The following is a 21,715-nucleotide window of genomic DNA, read 5'->3' on the forward strand; positions in this document are numbered from 1 at the left end:
TATTGCTCTTCCGTGTTGTTGAATAGTCCACAGTTAAGAAGATTTGATCAGTGCTCAAACTATGTATACCGTAGGCCTATCATCAGCAGATTGATCCCTCTCCTCTGGCTTCCCGTGCTGAGTCTCATAGAACCTCCCAGAATGAGGAGACTAAACAACCTACTCCGAGAGTGGGCCTGCATAAAAATATCAATATTTGACTCTCCCGTCCACGAAGATAGCTGTGAAACGCATAGGGGCAAGGTTAAGATCCCCACCTGTTAAAACAACACAATAGCTTTTTTTTTTCCATTCCATTGGTTCACGTAACTATCAGCTTGCATTCAGGAGATAGTGGGTTCGAACCCTACTGCTCTGGGGCTGTATCTTAATTAAGGTCACGGTCGCTTCTTTTCCACTCCTAGACCCTTTATGTCCTATCGGTAAAGAAAGAAAGAAAGAAAGAAAGAAAGAAAGAAAGAAAGAAAGAAAGAAAGAAAGAAAGAAAGAAAGGAGTATAATGATGTTTCTGTGGCTAGGGGGATGTGTGATGGTAGGGTGAGACAGGGGCGGCTTTTCAGGTGAAGTAGGTGAAGTGCCACTTTACCACTTATTTTTACCATAATGAATTACTTAAATTTATTTTTCTTATGACATTTGTTGGTTTTACGGAAAGAAAATGTTTTAATTGTACGGCGTTTGGAGCACCTCATCACCTGATGAGAACCAGGGGAACTCACGAAAGCGCCGGCTGTCGGCCACAGTACGGCGCGTGAGACTGAGTGAAGACGATTTTTTTAAAATTTATTTACGGTGGAGGGGGGGGGGCGTAGTCCGCTCCCCCGCCGTGACCATCGACTCAATCTACATGGCCTCCGACATGCTATTAATTTCTAAGAAGAAAGAGATAACAGGGAAGAGTGGGAAAGTGATGCAAGGAGTATCTGCCGGTTTCCGAGTTAGACTCGCTACCACGGCAAGAGTTTGTATTGGTAAGGTAGTGTTAAGTTGTGGTATTGAAGGGTCAGGGAAAAACCACATAGGCAGAAAGAGAAAGAGCCTACATGTAAAACCTGACATTTTGTGATAGCACATGCAAGGATGTGGACTGGAAAAGGTCCAGTGGTAGTATTAGTTGAGAAGAGGTATCATGCACCAGCTAGCCATGAACCATAGTCTCGCCGTTCCATCTGCCAGGGGATCAGTCCGTCTGGGCACTGCCGTGACTAGCGCGGGCCTTGCCGGCTGCGGAGCCATGCGTCGAGTACCACCAGGGCCTGCCGCACCGCACCACCTCCTTGGGGCCCCTCGTACCCAGTCTCCGATCCCGGAGAATGAGGCCAAGCCCGCCGAGGCGGGGGCCTCCTGGAAGGGGGTGGGTCATGACGCCGGGCCTCCTTCCTCTCTGCCCGCGCCATGGCCCGGTAGACTGGGCAACTGCGATGGGAGGCCGGGTGGCCCCCCGCGCAGTTGGCGCAAACCGGCGCCTCCTTAAGTGTTGCGCAGGCCATGTAGTGGTGATCACCCCCACAACGGTTGCACTTCACTTGGAGCCCGCAGCTCTCCTGCCGGTGGCCCCACCTCAGGCAGCAGAAACACTGCAAGAGCTGCTGAGGGGGACGTTTCACTCTCACCTGACTGCCGCTACCCGCTGAAGTCCTCTCCTGATTGGCTCCTCGGTAGACTGCTGTCCTGGGAGCAGTCCTATGTTGCGGCTGGGCGGCCCTCTCCTGGTGGGCCGGCGTCTTCTTCCTCCTGGTCCTGGGGCGGCGTCGTCTCCTTCCCGGCGGTTTCTTCTCGGCGGGGGAGAGGCCTCGTCCTAGTGGCCTTCCTCCCGGCCTGGTGACCTCAGGGTAGCGGGTGGTCCCACTGCGTCGCCGTCTTCTTTCTCCTGGCTGGCGGTGGTGGCGTCGGTCGGTGTTAACACTCGACTGCGTTCCCTGTCCTGTAGGGCGCACGTCGATGTCTGCAGCTAGACAGGCACGCTGGTAGGCTGGGCCTGGACAGTAGCCTCAGAACGCAGCCGTGCCGCAGTCCGCCATCACGGGCGCTTTCCTGGATTACGCCCGGGTAACAGGCCGTTGCTGGTAGGCCTGGGTCTGCGTCCACTTCGTGAAGGTGGTCCATGGAGGAGCGGTCTGCGTCCACTTCGCAGTACCGAGCCGCTCAGCCTGGGTCGCACAGTCGCGGCGCCAGGGGGAGGCATGCTCCACCTCCGTGGTGGCGTCGCAGGTCGCCGGCTGGGTGGCCTGGACTAGGTCGGTGTTAACCGCCCTATGTCGTAGCCTCCTCGGTGTCCCTGGTCTCCGTCTCGGCCCTCTCCTGAGGGCGCCGGCGTATGTCCCTGGCACGCCGTCCCTCCCTGGTAGGCGGATGACCTGGAAGAGAGTAGAGAGCTCCCTCTCCGCGTTGCGCATCCGCTCCTGGTCGTGGTGCCTAATGATGAGGCCTCCTGGTAGGAAGCTTTCGACGGCCATGGTCATCGATAGGATCCTGCCTCCGTGGCGGGGACGCCGCATTCTGTCCAGGACTAGGCCCCGTTCAGAAGATACAGGGCGCCCCGGCCTATAGTGCACCAGCAGCGCCTCGCACTGAGTGAAGACGAGAGATTCCGCAGCTGCCTCTACCTCCCAAGTGCTCCCTCCAAGCGCTTGGCCTTGGCGGTTGCCATGACAACCGTGACGTCACTCGCGTACTTTCCACATAGCGGAATGTGTGAAGTTGTCGGAAGAGCGGAATGTTTCGTCTTCCCTGCGTCATCCTGTGTGAAGTACGAGTACTTACGCATCGTGGTTCATTCGTAATGTTGTGCTGTTTTATTTAAATATGTATCCTATTTATGACATAGTGTGCATTTTATTATAAACACCATTTTCACGTTGTAGAAACGAAGATCAGAATGAAGTTCTACGTTTTGATCGCCCTACTGAATCACTGCAAATTTGTGTTAAAAAAGAAGTGAAACATTCCGGTAAATCTTACAATCTTAGTTTCAAACGATCGTGGTTTAAGGAATTTCCACGGTTGTGGTCCTCTCCAGCTCTACAGAAGTTGTTTTGTTGGGCCTGCTTGCCTTTTATCAATAAAAATAATGTTTGGAATAAAGAAGGATTTTCAGTCCTTTTGAACATAACACGTTCTTTACATAAGCACTCAGACTCTGCAGAACATAAAATACGGCAGCTAGATTTCAAGACATTGGAAACAAACCAAAATACGATCTCTGATGTCCTGAAGGAAAATGCCAGGCTGTATATTGTAACTATACAGTTCAGTGAAAATGTACATTTAAATAGGCTTTTCCTTCAGTTGGTAAATGATGCAGTGCTCTATTTAAGTAAGCAAGAACTAGCTTTTCGTGGTCATGACGAAACATTAAATTCAATAAATCGTGGTCACGTGCTGGACCCTCCGCCAGTCACAGGTACGAGTACATAACAACCAAAAACTACACGTAGTTCCTATATCTTGTCTTCCTCTGTGGTGTAGTGGTTAGTGTGATTAGCTGCCACCCCGGAGATCCGGGTTCGATTCCCGGCTCTGCCACGAAATTTGAAAAGTGGTACGAGGGCTGGAACGGGGTCCACTGAGTAGAAATGGGCTCGATTTCCACCTCAGCCATCCTGGAAGTGGTTTTCCGTGGTTTCCCACTTCTCCTCCAGTCAAATGCCGGGATGGTACCCAACTTAAGGCCTTCTATCCCTTCCATTTTTCCCATCCCCACCAAGGCCCCTGTTCAGCATAGCAGGTGAGGCCGCCTGGGCGAGGTATTGGTCATCTTCCCCAGTTGTATCCCACGACCCAGAGTCTGAAGCTCCAGGACACTGTCCTTGAGGCGGTAGAGGTGGAATCCCTCGCTGAGTCCGAGGGAAAAACCAACCCTGGAGGGTAAGCAGATTAAGAAAGAAAGATGGAAGTTCCTAAATCTGCCGCTCGAAACCGAACGGGTAATAGTTCTTCACCATACTCTACAGCCATGAGCCGCCACTGGGGTGAGAAGGGATCGGTTACTACTACTACTTCTACTAAAATGTTTTCATTCCTACCCTGAAGGGGGAGGTGGACCTATTAGACGGCGACGCCGTCTCTCAGGCCGGGAGGTTTGTTCGGCGAGGGGGTGGGCGGCCGTGGCCTATACTACGAACTGTCCCGGCATTCGTCTTAGTGCAGGAGAATGGAAAACCACGGAAAACCATTCTCAGGATAGCCGACGGGTGGGGCCAGGCGTTAAGTCCAGCCCTGTGCCGCTGTCCCGTCTCCAGAATGCAGAGGCGTAGAGGCGTGGCCACCTTTCCTCTGCTCGGTTGGCGGGTCAGAGTACAGAGCTGTTGGACCACGGACAAGCCGTGGCCTCTTAAGGGACGAAACCCACTCTGCATCTACCGACCCGGGATCGGTTGTGACCTATAAAAGGAAATGTCGAAAATTCGCCTGAAAGTGAGAATGGGAAACCACAGAAAACCTCTCAGGACAGCCGACGAGGCAAATAAAACGATTTCATGCACTCTTATTTTGAGACCTATTTCTTAAATTATTCCGTATCAATAGAAAATAGATAATTCCCTGTTAAAGTTCCGTGTGCGAAAAATGTAAACTGTCGTACTCTGGAATAGAAGACGGGTCTACGATTTTCTGCTCGAGATTCTGGTCGTCGGACTATAATGAGCATGAAATGAGAGAAATTTGTTTGTGAACTTAATATCATCTCCCCCCGGCGTTAGTCTGCTCTGATTATTATATTCTAGAACATTAGAAATTTGTATCTCTACTTATAAGGTTAGGTTACTTTTGACTCACCGATATTCGTACAAAATAAGGAACAGACTTTTGGAGTACTAATGGTGGAATATTCTCAATGCAGTATTACTTATTGTGTCCTGATCTCAAGCTCAGGTTCCTTAATACGAGAAACTTAATCAAATGGTGGTCAACCTGTTACGTCGACAGTTCACTTTACCTCATTGGTTGGATTTGTGTACACTTGCGAACGCCCGTTCCCGCCTGTCAAGTACGAGTTGGGTTCCTAATTAAAAGAGGAGAAGTCGAATGTAATACAAGCTGATACAACGATTAACATTTCTGAGACTAATTCTTGGGTGTGTCTCGTGCTAATAGCCTCCATAACCTCTAATGAAACTTGATTTTATTTCTGTGTCTTGTTTGTTAAATGGATAGTCGCCGACTTCCAGCTTGGATGCTGTCAGAGGTAACATAATAATATAAATATTTATAATTATATCTACTGTATGCATTATAACGTGACTATTTCATTGGGTTTCTGTTTCAGCACTTATTTCTTTCTATGCGTGGATCTGTTTCAGGATAAAAACCAGAGTTGTGTTTCGGGTAAGACAGCATCAAATGGGATAAAATATTATAATTCAGCACTACAGAGACCACTTTTAAGGTTCGCAGGTCGTATTAATTACTGCACGACAGCAGGAGATTGTGGAATGGCATGTGAAGAAATTCTGTGAGTGCAAGATAAAATGCATGCTAACTGGAGCTTCATTTCATTAACCTCATACTACCGGTATTAAATAATCTAATTTGTTTCAGAGAAGGGTGTAAAGAGGAGGGAGAAATAATTCTAGGATTTGATATGGAATGGCCAGTCATTTGTAAGTCTGGAAGCAAGAGAACTGCTTTAATTCAGATATGTGCTTCAGAAAATGAGTGTCATCTCTTCCAAGTAAGTATGAATACAGTTTTGGGTAGAATTTCGTTTAATTTGCTTTGACTTAAGTTAACTCTTACAATTTGGAACTTGTTCTTAAACTGTCATTGCAGGTAGCAAATTTCTGTTAAATGATTTAAGCCTTCAGTGTCACAGATTCAGAGCATGTATAAAATTGATTGATCATTTGCATCAGACTTCACTGCCATTTTTTTTTTTTTTTTTTAAATGGTAGAATTTCTCCATGTTTCTGTAGGAATCAGGGTGCAAAATTGGAAAGACAATGGTGAGGTGGAGAAGGATTATATGGCTTAACTACTAGTGTTTATTTCAAGGAGTATCCGGCCGGAGATGGGGTACCTATAATTCCCTTGTACCGAGCTCGATAGCTGCAGTCGCTTAAGTGCGGCCAGTATCCAGTATTCGGGAGATAGTAGGTTCTTCGAACCCCACTGTCAGCAGCCCTGAAAATGGTTTTCCGTGGTTTCCCATTTTCACACCAGGCAAATGCTGGGGCTGTACCTTAATTAAGGCCACGGCCGCTTCCTTCCCACTTCTAGGCCTTTCCTGTCCCATCGTCGCCATAAGACCTATCTGTGTCGGTGCGACGTAAAGCAATTAAGTATAATTCCCTTGTAAGTAAAGTACTCCCTCCCTGTGAAAAATATAAATTTAAAATGTTTTTGTTTGAATTTTGATGCTATGACAAGAATGATGTTCAAATAATAATGCTATTGGCTTTACGTCCCACTAACTACTCTTTTACGGTTTTCGGAGACGCCGAGGTGCCGGAATTTTGTCCCTCAGAAGTTCTTTTACATGCCAGTAAATCTACCAACACGAGGCTGATGTATTTGAGCACCTTTAAATACCACCAGACTGAGCCAGGATCGAACCTGCCAAGCTGGGGCCAGAAGGTCAGCGCCTCAACCGTCTGAACCACTCAGCCCGGCAATGATGTTCAACGGAAAGTTATTGCCAGAGTGAAACATGAAAAATAGGCTGCATGTGTGGAGTTGCTACTGTTGCGTTGTTATGCATAGTAAAAAACCATTAACTTCAGTAATATGTGTGTTACATTTTTCTCATTTTATAATGAAAGAATCCCCCTTGGGCAATTTTAGTGGGAGATAAAATTATCGTTGGTGGTGGTGGGGGGGAACCCTCCCTTCCCTGCGATTTTGCACTCTGGCAGGAATAATAGGCCTATATTACAAAACAATTTATATTACTTCCAAGTTATTTTGTGTAGTAGTGTTGGTGACACAGAAGTTAGTCTCCCTCCTCCTTGCTTCTCGTTTCACTGGTTCTACTGTATTTAAAGCATCTGGTGAAATTGAGGGTTAAGCTGCTGCTGTTACTAACATATAACTTTGTTATTCATTTTAATGAATAGGCTATATAAGTGGATAAATAATAAATATCATTACTTCATGTTTCTTACTGCAGTTTAGCAGCAACAGCCTGCTGTTGTCAGTTCCTGTTGATATGGAGGTATACACAAGTTGACTTAAGGTCTGAGGGACTTCGGCCATTGCTCGTAACAGTTTGCTGTACTGTGCAACATATTTAAAAAAAATAAAAATAAAAATAAAACCCTTAAAAATCATACTTTTGATTTTCATACAGGAAAATTGAAGAGCAGATGGTAGTCTTACTATTATGACTATACTACTGTATTATTGTTTTTATTATTATGATAAATACCTTGCCCGATCCATATTAAATATTTAAATATTGTTTTTCTTGTCTTCACTAACACTCAAGGTGTCTCAGTGTAAACTCTGACAGCAATTTTTAACGTGTTAATGCAAGTTAGATTATTTGTGGCAGATGATAAATTCTCATAGAATCATCGGATCCTTTTAATTGTTAATTCTGACAAATTAAAGTACGGTGTACGGTACATAAACACCTTGTGATAACATATAACTAAATACATTTTTCTTCTGAAAACATACTGTTAAGCCTGACCTTTCTTACTTGGAATAAATGTGGAACAGGAAATGTATGATTTTCTGTTTGTATCATATTTGTGTTGTCAATTCAGCCAAGTTTCTTTTTCCATTGATTTGTTTTGCTTTTCCCTTGGAAACTAGGATCTTCGATGTAGGGCCCATGAATATTAGCCATCAAAGATGCACATTAATTTGAGTCCTCATACTAAGGCGGTACAGCTCTTTTCAGGCACACCCGCCAATGGAGGTGAGCTGCATGAACCATTTTAACCACATAACCAGCCCTCCTGCCATTCTTAAATCTCTGGCAGTACCGGGAATGAACCCGGCACCCCAAGGACAGCAGCTAATAGCACTAACTGTTACACTACGGAGGTGGACACTTTCAAAGATACGAAGGTAGGAATGAGGATGCAAAAATTAACAGAATGACAGACTAGTGAGGTCTCCATCTGTGGGTTTGTGATTATTATTATTATGGCAGGGAGGGGGTGAAACCCAGTGTTGGTGTATAGCCTACTCATGTCGAGTACCACCAAGGTGCCTGCTCAAGGCTTAACATTGTCATCCGCTGGATAATAAGAACAAGATAGTCACGACCAAACTTGAAAACACTGAAGTACAAAAACAAACTCCATATTGTCACAGGCAAGTGGGCTTTTTCCTCCTCTGATCTAGTTCTTCCAGTTCTATCTTTTCTTAGTCCGTGAATATCTTGTTTCTGCCTCATTATGAGGTAGGTGTACAAATTCATTGAGAAAGCTATTCTTTAGAATGTTTGTTCTCTGATCTGGAGACGGAGGTGCTGGTTAAATATAAAAAGAAAAGAGAAAATATTTATTTATTTAATTAATTAATTTATTTATTTAGCTTATGGTTTTTAGTGCTGGGAGTGTCCAAGGATATGTTCGGCTTGCTTGTTGTAGGACGACCTCCATGTCTGGGTTTGTGATGATTATCTATTATGGTAATGAGGTAGGGAGAGGGTGAAACCCAGTGTTGGCACATAGCCTACTCATGTCAAGTACCACCAGGGTGCCTGTTCAAGGCTTAACAATGTCATCCGGTGGATAAATCGCCATCAATAGAGACGTGTGCCCTCACTCCATATGAACACTGCGGAGAGGTTTGGAATCGAATCCTGGCTTTTGGCATGCAAATTGTATACCTACCAATTGTATACCATTACCACCTCATTCTGCTTGTAAAATTCTAATTGAAGCTAACATGGAACAGGCTGGCAGTTAATAAGTAAAACTGTGTGAATCTCCAGATTGAATGTCTAAAAAAAAAAAAAAAGGGCATGGAAAGCATGGAAAACATCTAAGACTGAAGAAAGTAGAAGAAAATATGTGGAGGCAAAGAATTTGGCCAAGAAAGTAGTGGAGGAAGAAAGAGGAAAAGCTGGGCCTTATTTACACAGGCATTGAGAGATGATACGCAGGGCAGCAAGAAATTACTGTATGGTATCTTAAGAAACAAAAAGAGAGATCAAGTAAACACCAGATTTGTGAAGGATGAAGGTGGCATAATTTTAACAAAGCCAGAAGAAATAAGAAATAGATGGAGAGAGTATTTTCAGAAGCTGCTGAACATAAGAACGGATGACAGTCATTCAATGGACGACCAGGAAAGGCAATTAGTTGACGAAGAAATGGATAAAGAAATTACAATGAATGAAATTGAAATGGCAGTAAGAAAGATGAAGAATAGAAAAACTGCTGGAATAGATGAAATTTCAGTGGAGATGATAAAGGCAGCTGGAGCTGTAGGCCTGCAGTGGACATATCGGGTTCTCAGGAATGTCTGGGAGAATAAGGAGGTCCCTGAGGATTGGCAAAAAGGAATAATCATCCCAATTTTCAAGAAAGGTGATAAGAAAGTTTTGAAGAACTACAGGGGAATTACTCTAATATCCCATGTTGCTAAGATAATGGAAAGGATACTGGAAAGTAGAATAAGGTTGAGGGTTGAGAAGCAGATACAGGAAAATCAGTTTGGTTTCAGAAGTGGAAGGTCAACAATAGAACCCATTTTCATTATGAGACAACTAATGGAAAAGCATTGGGAGTACGGGAATGATATGGTGATGACATTTATTGATATTGAAAAGGCATATGACAGTGTCCCTAGGACAAAAGTTTGGGACAGTCTGGTGCAAAAAGAAATTGGACAGGGATTAATAAAAATGATCATGGCATTGTATAAGGAATGTTGTAGTTGCGTGCAAACACAAGCTGGCAGGACAAGTTGGTTCAAAATAACTAGTGGGCTGAGACAGGGAAGTGTTCTATCACCAATCCTGTTTACAATAGTAATGGATGACATCATGAGAACAGCAAAAGCAGCATATGGAGGAAGAGAAATGAACATGATGTTATTTGCAGATGATATTGTGATTTGGGGAGAAGACGACAGGAAGGTTCAAGAACAGTTGAATGTGGTGAATGGGAAGATTGAAGAATGTGGATTGAAAATAAGTGTAGAAAAGAGTAAAACTCTTGTTATGACTAGAGGGGAGAAAGAAGGGAAAGGTCAGATTAGACTTGCAGACAAGCCCCTGGAAGTAGTGGAAACGTTTAAATACCTGGGGAGTGAATTAATGGAGAATGCTCGACTGGATGCTGAGATTAGTAAAAGGATTCAAGCTGGAAGTTGTTTCTATCATAGTGTAAGAAATATGTTATGGGACAAAGATGTGCCAATGGAAGCAAAGGATACTATGTACAAGATGTATTACGTACCCATAACAACTTACGGAGCAGAACTTGGACAATGACAAAGAAGGATGAGAGTCGAATACAGGCAGCCGAAATGAAATTCTTGAGGACTATGATACAGAAGAGTAGAAGAGACAAAATAAGGAATGAGAAAATCCGGGAAGAAATTGGAGTGGAAAAAATGAATGATAGAATAGAGAAGAGCCGACTAAGATGGTTTGGGCACATAAAGCGAATGAGCGACGAAAGAATGCCAAAAAAGGTGATGGAAATGCAAATCCAAGGAAGGAGAGGCCGTGGACGACCACGATTGAGATAGAAGGATACCATCCAACGCAGCATTATAGAAAGAAACCTGGACTGGGACACAGTGTTGGAGGAGGAGTGGTGGAAAGACCGAAGAAAGTGGAGAGGAACCATATTTGCCCCTACCCAGCTACAGCTGGATAAAGGGAAATGATGATGATGATGATATATATATAAACACAGTTAATGAAATGAGAAGTAACTACAAAGGGATGCATTGATAATATGACTCACTCCGTGTTGTCATGTTGATAAGGTTTCAGTTGCATAAGCATGTATTCATTACGTTGAGAGCTGCCCGACCGCCAAGCAGATCAGCTGTTGGTGGCGGAATTCAGAAGGAGGGGAAAGGAAGCGGCGTTGGAGAGGAATCCGTATGGGACATGCTACGAATGACATTCTTTCGTTTATTAAGAATTTTAGTAAATTCTTCTAAAAACATGTGTGTCTATCAGAAATTTTGTTTAAATTAAAGTTGGAATTGTTCATGTGGTCCAGATGTGTGAACAAATTTTTGTATATTAAGCAAGTTGCCCTTATTCACTCTATGTAAAATTAATAAGATGATTGAAAGCTGCTCCCTTTCTGGCCGATGCAGCTAGAATTGCAGTTAGTTTGTAAATAGCCGAGTTTGAAGAATTGTCGTTGTTGTTACATATTTTACACTTTTTAAATTCTAATATTACATATTTCACCTAATATTATCATATAAATATGTACATATTTTGCATGTTGATGAGGACACGAGTTTACTTATGTTGATATTACATTAATGATTTTAGTGGTCTCTGAGTTATCCAAATAAATATCAGTCAAAATGCCAGAGGCAGGGTAGCCCATGGATAGACCATCCTGTTTGTGAATTATATTATTAAAAGAAAAACTTTTCAGATCACTAACATATTCAAAAAGCAAAATGTCTTTGTTTTGACATAAATAACTTAGAATGGGAGGTCATCCAAAAAATTTGTGTAATGAAATAATGTCATGTAACATAATGTGTGACATGATGTTACCTGGCAACAGTACCTTGAGAGCTGCACAAGCCGTGGATCTGTGTGCCATGGCCATCCGTCAATACTTCACGTCACAGCCTGCTCGGTTGCTAGGTAACATTGTCACACATTTTATTGAAAGACATATTCATGATCATTTGATTTTCCTAAAGGGAAATTTAATAACATTCTTTTGTAGACGTTTAATCTGAAGCGTCACTCAATTTTACTTGTCAAATGCCTGCTTGTTTCGTGTTGGTTTCAATCAGAATCACTTTTTACCTTACTGTAATGTCTATGATTGCACACTTCTTTCGTCAAGTTTGTCAAGAAAATATAATACGACAGTCTTTAACGTAAAAATATATTTAGCTATTTTTTAACCACAAGTGTGTGTCCAATGATTTTCATGGCAGTAGAAGGCCAAAATGGCCAAAATATGTATCTGATGTAATTGTTAGTTAAAGATTTAGGCATTAGAAGATTTGTATTGTATTTATTGTATTGTATTTATGAGCGGTTAGCAAGTAATAATAAAGTTCATATATCCCAGAAATTGCAGTTCAAGTCCCTGGAGTAGTAGTAGTAGTAGTAGTAGTTTTGATAGAAATATTTGAGAAATTACTGTAGACAACCTCGTATTTTTCAGTAGGCCTAATTAAGAACACTTTCATTCTCCGTCCCGTGGAGTAGGGAAAATAATAGTAATCCACCAGCTGTAATAATCACATACCGGTAACCACATTTCAGTAGAATTGTAGTGAAGATAAGGTATAATATATTAGATAATATCTTGCCAGTTATATTCGTGTTTTTCTTCGTGTACGGCAATCCTTTCGATACTTAAGCATTTAACCAAACGCAGTGTAGTGTAGTGTAGATACATTGTAGTATAGATACAGTACATTTAGATAGTGCCGTATCTTGCCTGCTATATTCGTGTGTTATTTTTCGTGTGTATCTATTAGACCGTAATACTAATAATAATTTGTCTAAGCATTTAGCTTCATTGGTAATCTTTGAGTACAGTAGTTCTTGCAAATTTCATTTCTCTTGTGCTTAGTTTAGTGACATATGGTACGGTACCGGTATCGTAATTAGGATACGTCTGTAAGTAGTTTAAAATTACTGTAGTGTACTGTACAGTAGTATATGAGTAATATCCTATTAGAATTTAGTGTGATTATTTTATTATTGTAAAATATTTGTGTAGTACTGGTGTAGTAGAGGTATCCGTAGAAACTCTTACTAAAATACTGTTGTAATTAGAATAGGCTTAATTGCAGTTTGGAATTGTGTAGTTCTTGTGTAGGCTATTATTTTCGATATTCAGTAATTAACAGCAGTTTTTATCCTGTCAGGGGTTGTAGGATAAAAAAAAAATAGAGCACGACTAAGTAGTATTGTAGTGTAATCGTATATTAATTACCTTATTGTTGTGTACTATCCCAGACAATATATCCCTCCGTTCATTTATTTTTTGCAAATAAGTTATTTTACTTTTTCATTTCATTTTTTTCCCCGTAAAGAATGACTAAGGAGCGCGAGTGTACTTACTGTGGATGTGGCAAGGCATTGAGGGGTATGAGGGAGGAGTTGGAAAGTTTGAAGGAGATAATTAGGATTCTCACAGAAGACAGGAAGGAAGATAGGACTCCCTCAAAAAATGTACAGGTTACAGTAGGTGTACAAGAGGGAGGGGAAGGAAAGGGAGGAGTTATAGAAGACAGATGGTCTAATGTTCTAAGGGGAAGGAGATTGCAGGCTAAGGGCTCTATTCAGGATCCGAATTTAGGACAGGTGTCTGTGCGAAATCGGTACGAGTCACTCCAGGTAGAACAACAGAGGGAAGATGAGGGACAGGGAACTGTTGCTGAGATGTGTGGAAGTAGGACGAAGGGAAAAGGTAGGAAAGGAAAATGTAGAGTAGAGGATAGGAAAAGACAGGTGGAACAGGGTCATGGGAAGGAGAAAAGGGAGGAGGAAGTAGCTTCTGCAGCTATCAGGAAAGATAGGGCTGACCAGGAGGGGAGGGGATCAAATGAGGTGGGTAGGGTTGAGGCTCTGGTCATGGGGGATTCCATCGTTAGACACATGGGGAAAGTGTGTGGAGGAAAGGGTACCAGGGTAGAGTGTTATCCAGGAATTAGGTTGAGGCAGATGTTGAGGAAAGTAGAAGAGAGGGAGGAGGGGAAGGAGAAGGTGGTAGTGTTTCACATTGGTACCAACAATGTAAGGCAAGCTGATATAAGTACCAACATAGTTGGAGATGTGTGGGATCTGGTAAATGCAGCACGGGTGAAGTTTAAGAAAGCAGAGATTGTTATTAGTGGAATACTGTGTAGAAGGGATACTGACTGGAGGGTGATTGGGGATTTAAATGAGACTATGGAGTGGGTATGTGGGAAACTGGAAGTGAAATTTCTAGATCCTAATGGGTGGGTAGGAGATAGGGATCTGCGCTCAGATGGCCTTCATTTAAACCGCAGTGGTACGTATAAGTTAGGAAATTTGTTTGGAAGGGTAATAGGGAGGTACATTCAGGGAAACGGGATGGCCTAGGGAGCGGTGATAAGGGAACAGGGAACTGGAAATCAAGTAGGGATGACATAAAATTGTTAGTGTTGAACTGTAGAAGTATTGTAAGGAAAGGAATAGAATTAAGTAATTTAATAGATATATATTTACCAGATATTGTAATAGGAGTTGAATCATGGCTGAGAAATGATATAGTGGATGCAGAAATTTTCTCACGGCACTGGAGTGTGTATCGTAGAGATAGGATAGGAAGGGTGGGAGGGGGAGTGTTCATTCTGGTGAAAGAAGAATTTGTAAGCTACGAAAAAGTTAAAGATGAAACACATGAAATTCTAGGTGTAAGGCTCATTTCTAAAGATAATAGGCAACTTGATATATTTGGAGTGTACAGATTGGGAAAGGGTAGCACTGACGCGGATTCGGAATTATTTGATAGGATAGTCAGCTATGTGGGAAACGACATGGAAAGAAATGTGATTGTAGCGGGAGATCTGAATTTGCCAGATGTCAATTGGGAAGGAAATGCGAACGACAGGAAGCATGACCAACAAATGGCAAATAAGTTAATATGGGAAGGACAGCTGATTCAGAAAGTGATGGAACCAACCAGAGGGAAAAATATCCTGGATGTGGTGCTGATAAAACCAGATGAGCTCTATAGGAAAACTGAAGTAATAGATGGTATTAGTGATCATGAAGCTGTTTTTGTGGTAATTAAAAATAAATGTGATAGAAAGGAAAGTCTTAAAAGTAGGACTGTTAGGCAGTACCATATGGCTGATAAAGCAGGCATGAGGCAGTTTCTAAAAAGTAGCTATGATCGGTGGAAAACGGTAAATAAAAATGTAAACAGACTCTGGGATGGGTTTAAAGATATTGTTGAGGAATGCGAAAACAGGTTTGTACCATTAAGGGTGGTAAGGAATGGTAAAGACCCACCTTATTATAATAGAGAAATAAAGAGACTAAGAAGGAGGTGCAGACTGGAAAGAAATAGAGTTAGAAATGGCTGTGGAAGTAAGGAGAAATTGAGGGAACTTACTAGAAAATTGCATCTAGCAAAGAAGGCAGCTAAGGATAACATGATGGCAAGCATAATTGGCAGTCATACGAATTTTAGTGAAAAATGGAAGGGTATGTATAGGTATTTTAAGGCAGAAACAGGTTCCAAGAAGGCCATTCCAGGAATAATTAATGAACAAGGGGAGTGTGTATGTGATGATCTTCAAAAGGCAGAAGTATTCAGTCAGCAGTATGTAAAGATTGTTGGTTACAAGGATGATGTCGAGATAGAGGAGGAGACTAAGGCCAAAGAAGTAATAAAATTTACGTATGATAACAATGACATTTACAATAAGATACAAAAGTTGAAAACTAGAAAAGCGGCTGGAATTGATCCGATTTCTGGGGATATACTAAAGACAATGGGTTGGGATATAGTACCATATCTGAAGTACTTATTTGATTATTGTTTGGTCGGAGGAGCTATACCAGATGAATGGAGAGTTGCTATAGTAGCCCCTGTGTATAAAGGAAAGGGTGATAGACATAAAGCTGAAAATTACAGGCCAGTAAGTTTGACATGCATTGTATGTAAGCTTTGGGAAGGCATTCTTTCTGATTATATTAGACATGTTTGTGAAAGTAATAACTGGTTCGATAGAAGGCAATTCGGTTTTAGGAAGGGTTATTCCACTGAAGCTCAACTTGTAGGATTCCAGCAAGATATAGCAGATATCTTGGATTCTGGAGGTCAAATGGACTGTATCGCGATTGACCTGTCTAAAGCATTTGATAGGGTGGATCATGGGAGACTACTGGCAAAAATGAGTGCAATTGGACTAGACAAAAGAGTGACTGAATGGATTGCTATATTCTAGAAAATAGATCTCAGAGAATTAGAGTAGGCAAAGCTTTATCTGACCCTGTAATAATTAAGAGGGGAATTCCTCAAGGCAGTATTATTGGACCTTTATGTTTTCTTATATATATAAATGATATGAGTAAAGGAGTGGAATCGGAGGTAAGGCTTTTTGCGGATGATGTTATTCTCTATAGAGTGATAAATAAGTTACAAGATTGTGAGCAACTGCAACGTGACCTCGAAAATGTTGTGAGATGGACAGCAGGCAATGGTATGTTGATAAACGGGGTTAAAAGTCAGGTTGTGAGTTTCACAAATAGGAAAAGTCCTCTCACTTTTAATTACTGCGTTGATGGGGTGAAAGTTCCTTTTGGGGATCATTGTAAGTATCTAGGTGTTAATATAAGGAAAGATCTTCATTGGGGTAATCACATAAATGAGATTGTAAATAAAAGGTACAGATCTCTGCACATGGTTATGAGGGTGTTTAGAGGTTGTAGTAAGGATGTAAAGGAGAGGGCATATAAGTCTCTGGTAAGACCCCAACTAGAGTATGGTTCCAGTGTATGGGACCCTCACCAGGATTACCTGATTCAAGAACTGGAAAAAATCCAAAGAAAAGCAGCTCGATTTGTTCTGGGTGATTTCCGACAAAAGAGTAGCGTTACAAAAATGTTGCAATGTTTGGTTTGGGAAGAATTGAGAGAAAGAAGAAGAGCTGCTCGACTAAGTGGTATGTAATACCAATATAAATGGTCCGTTATTGGACATTATAAATTTTCCAGCTAGCTCATTCTTGGTTGCCAGCGTTTCGCCCTCATGTGCTAGGGTGGGCTCATCAGTTGGTACCTAGCACACTTACCAATACGCTGGCTAGTGCATACCGTGGAGGCCACTACGTAGGCTAACTGGAGCCACCGGCAGTGCCAATGCACTAAGAGACTTTGTCTCATCACTAAAAATTGATGCCTGCTTGGCCATCAGATGATATAGATGTTGATTCCCATAGGGAATCTGAAATATTTGTCCTGAATGAGCAAATTTATAATACCAATATAAATGGTCCGTTATTGGACATTATAAATTTTCCAGCTAGCTCATTCTTGGTTGCCAGCGTTTCGCCCTCATGTGCTAGGGTGGGCTCATCAGTTGGTACCTAGCACACTTACCAATACGCTGGCTAGTGCATACCGTGGAGGCCACTAAGTCTCTTAGTGCATTGGCACTGCCGGTGGCTCCAGTTAGCCTACGTAGTGGCCTCCACGGTATGCACTAGCCAGCGTATTGGTAAGTGTGCTAGGTACCAACTGATGAGCCCACCCTAGCACATGAGGGCGAAACGCTGGCAACCAAGAATGAGCTAGCTGGAAAATTTATAATGTCCAATAACGGACCATTTATATTGGTATTATAAATTTGCTCATTCAGGACAAATATTTCAGATTCCCTATGGGAATCAACATCTATATCATCTGATGGCCAAGCAGGCATCAATTTTTAGTGATGAGACAAAGTCTCTTAGTGCATTGGCACTGCCGGTGGCTCCAGTTAGCCTACGTAGTGGCCTCCACGGTATGCACTAGCCAGCGTATTGGTAAGTGTGCTAGGTACCAACTGATGAGCCCACCCTAGCACATGAGGGCGAAACGCTGGCAACCAAGAATGAGCTAGCTGGAAAATTTATAATGTCCAATAACGGACCATTTATATTGGTATTATAAATTTGCTCATTCAGGACAAATATTTCAGATTCCCTATGGGAATCAACATCTATATCATAAGTGGTATGTTCCGAGTTGTCAGCGGAGAGATGGCGTGGAATGACATTAGTAGATGAATAAGTTTGAATGGCGTTTATAAAAGTAGGAAAGATCACAATATGAAGATAAAGTTGGAATTCAAGAGGACAAACTGGGGTAAATATTCATTTATAGGAAGGGGAGTTAGGGATTGGAATAACTTACCAAGGGAGATGTTCAATAAATTTCCAATTTCTTTGAAATCATTTAGGAAAAGGCTAGGAAAGCAACAGATAGGGAATCTGCCACCTGAGCGACTGCCCTAAATGCAGATCAGTATTGATTGATTGATTGATTGATTGATTGATTGATTGATTGATTGATTGAATAAGGTGGAACTTCGTTTTCATTAAAGAAATATTTTATGACACTTTAAGTCAATATGGAACAAAAAACATGAGGTTCATAAATTGTAGTGTGAGAGGTTGACATACAGGCAGCTTAAATGGTGTCAAATTAAAATGCCTGCACATGGCAGTTGAGGCCATATGAGATTGTTATTAAGGTGTGAAAATACTGCATTCTTGCACACTGTAGTGAGGGAGGACCTCTGCTGTCATACTATAATATAGCACTACCATAACAGACGGGGTGGTAGCGTGTTTAGACAAAAGTACAAGTAACGATAAATAATCAGAAGTACGCAGAGGAATATGCAAAGATATATGGCGATACAGTAGAGAGCTCAGCGTACTAGAATAATAATAATAATAATAATAAATGATGATGAGGAGTAGTATAAATAAAGGAAAATCGTGCAGTAAGGAAGAAGCTAGGCCAATAGAAGATCACCAAAATAACAATAAGAATATATATTTAACAACCATAATTTAACAACAAGATAAATAATTGCAAGTAGAAGAAAAATCCAAACGGTGTGCCACATTTACCATTAATTATCCAATGGTACATAAAAGGAAAGCCTGTTGAATAAATTGGAAGTGTACAATATACATCGAAACAGAACCCTGAAAGAGAAAAAGCATGAAAGGGAGGGGGAAAGAAGTAGGATGAGTATTAGGACGGGGAAAGGATTTTCTTCACCGGGTATTGCTGAAGTTTAGTAATAGCATAGATCTAGGATGACATCTGAAGATATTTTACAGTCGTCCGTAGCGCAGTGCGTGAATAGAAGCAGTCTAAGTTATGAGTTTTTAAAGGGAAGCATAACCACTCGACAGAAAAAAGTATTATAGCAGGCAATAGCCCAAATGAAGGTTTTGAGTCCAAATGCAGATAAATATTATAAGTCTTGCTCACCGAGTCACTGTAGATAGAGTCCAGATGAAATTGACACGATTACAATAAGCACTGTTTTAGTGTGTGGTCCACCACTCCGCCACGAAGCCCAACTCAACGGTGGAAAGGCGGAGAGAGCAATATATAGTAGAAAGGAAGATTCCAGAAAAAGAACGCAGGCTACAAACCAGTGAGTTCTAGAAACATAATGTCACGTGGTTACACAGTGCACAGGCACAGCGAAGTGCAGCGAAGATTACGTAATCAGTCAAGTAGACGACGGGTGAGTGAGGGGCATGGTGCGGAGAGAAGGAAGTAGAAGCAAGCAGCAGTAAACAAGGTAGGAATATGTAGAGTAGATTCGGCGATCGTAATAACACTTATCAGAGATATATAATACAATACAATACAGTAGATTTATTTTGTCTGGCAAGATTAAGGCCATTAGGCCCTCTCTTCCATCTAACCAGAAAATACAGTTTTTACATTTGCAAAATTGAAATAAGTACACTTACAATTGAAACATCTTGTAACTACGGTACTAAACAATACAATATTATGATTAAAAGGAAAAAATAGGATGATGATGATGATGATGATGATGATGATGAAGATGATTATTTACACAATTATGACATGATTAGCTAATTTCTATTATCCTTGGTAATAACAGTGGGATTATATAAAGTCTATAGTTTGAGGAAGGCTAAATCTACAATATTTCCATAGCATTACTTAGTAGGTAGCGGTGACAAAGTTGCCTAAAACTAACAGGTGAGGCTCCTCTTACAGAGACGGGTAGTGCATTCCATTGCCATGCCGAAGAAATAACAAATGAGTTTGTGTATCTTGTGGTGCGGTGAGGTGGAATAGACATCGAATTGTGCACCAAATAGGACTTATATTATGAATATTTATGTATCTGTTTATACCATATTAGTGTACTCATACTGCACAATGCCATTATATCACTATTCATGGAACGTGCCTGAATTTTAGCTGTTTGCAAAAATAACTTGAAGGGGCTGTGTCGCAGTCATGCCTGCAAATTTTTATGTGGACATTCTCGCTTATTGACGGGGCGAGTTTTGAGAATTCCTCTTGTAATGTCATTAGTTTGACTTAATTGAAATTTCTTGTGACATGGAAGCATCTTGGTGTGAACATTATGATGTTTTGACTTGTTTTATTTCATTCTTTTTTTAGGTTAGTGGTATTAAGAATTTACCTTTATCACTAATCCATCTACTTCAGCATCCCAGCACAAAATTAGTTGGCATCAATATCGCAAGGTACAGATAGTAAAGGAGATAAAGGGAAGTTAATGTCATGATAATTTGAATTTTATTGGATTATTAGAAAATGTACTGTAACCGTCTAACTTACTTTGCAGTGACCTGTGGAAATTAAGTCGTGACTTTTCTATTACTGTAAAACCCATAATTGATACGAAGGTGGTGGATCTTGGTGTGCTTGCCAATGCTGCATTGAATTGTGCACAGAAATGGAGTATGGAGGGCTTAGTTTTAAATTTGGTAAGTTCTTTTTAATTTCTTCTGCCATACAGTACACCATAAAATGGTGTTTTTACTGTATTAGTGTATCCATCCATCTGCTCAACACCTAAATTTTAGCCGTTCCAAAACAAAAACCATAAGAGGGGCTACGTCACGGTCATGGCTGCAAATTTTTATGCAGAATACATACGCATGCAAAGTATTGTCAAAATAAAGTATCTGGGTTAGAAGGTTTTATGTTTTGTTTTTTGACATTTCTTAATTCTAAAGTGATTAACATATTATCTTCAAGACCATTAGTTCCAAATAATTTTCCAACTCTGGAGAAGACGTGGTCAGCTAGGGCTCCAATAGAGTGAAACCCTCCTCATGACACTCAGCTGCCTTAACTTTGAGTCGCTCCTGATAAGACTTTTGATGCTCGATGTTGGTGATTTGTACTCTTTGGAATTCTGGCTATCCACTATCCTCTTGAATGCATTTTCAACAATTTTGAAGCCATTTATTATCCATAGACATGATATTTTGCTGAATAAAGAAATTCTTTATACCAAATATTCATGGTTTGATTTTATTTTGCCATATAAGTTACTTGTAGGCTACACTAATTGTTAACTGCGTAGTACGGTGATTTTAGTATCTTAAGATGTCTGTGTTACTGTATCACCTGATGTTGTCACACAAGATTTCACTCTTGGTATTCTCTACATTGATCCTTCCTCTCTACAATGAGATAATTGAACACTATCATTGTACATGGTGTCTAGAAATTATTTTAAAAGTTTCTTGGTTTTGTAATGCTCACCAGCTCACGATACGGTTTCGAAAATATAGACTTATTCTATATCAAAAATTAAGAACTATCGCGCAGATATATATAAAAGCCAAATACCACTTGCTGATCACTATATCTCCAGATCCAAAAGACCTAGAAAGCTGAAATTAGGAACATAGGTTCTTCTTTTGGCCTGGAGGTGTACTAAGAAAGGATTTTTCAAAATTCAACTTCTGTCCTAGACATAGGGCCTCCACTAAAATAGCATGGATTAACATAGGCAAAAATAGAATTTGTCGTACAAGGACAAGACAAAGCTCATTTTAAATCTTATGACGTGAGGAAGAA

General features: G+C 41.2%; 1 protein-coding gene across 1 annotated transcript in view; it reads left to right on the forward strand.

Moving 5' to 3' along the window:
• Positions 1–3,854: 3,854 nt before the first annotated feature.
• Positions 3,855–21,715, forward strand: part of LOC136866289 (octanoyl-[acyl-carrier-protein]:protein N-octanoyltransferase LIPT2, mitochondrial) — a 38,599-nt gene continuing 20,738 nt past the window's right edge. The window contains exons 1-5 of the mRNA XM_067143118.2: positions 3,855–5,185; positions 5,301–5,452; positions 5,539–5,671; positions 20,282–20,367; positions 20,469–20,610. Of these exons, the coding sequence (XP_066999219.2) occupies positions 5,147–5,185; positions 5,301–5,452; positions 5,539–5,671; positions 20,282–20,367; positions 20,469–20,610 (552 nt within the window). The 5' untranslated portion in view covers positions 3,855–5,146. The remainder of the gene's footprint in view (positions 5,186–5,300; positions 5,453–5,538; positions 5,672–20,281; positions 20,368–20,468; positions 20,611–21,715) is intronic.

This window comes from Anabrus simplex, chromosome 3 (genome assembly GCF_040414725.1).
Source record: "Anabrus simplex isolate iqAnaSimp1 chromosome 3, ASM4041472v1, whole genome shotgun sequence".
Taxonomy (NCBI): Eukaryota; Metazoa; Arthropoda; class Insecta; order Orthoptera; family Tettigoniidae; genus Anabrus; species Anabrus simplex.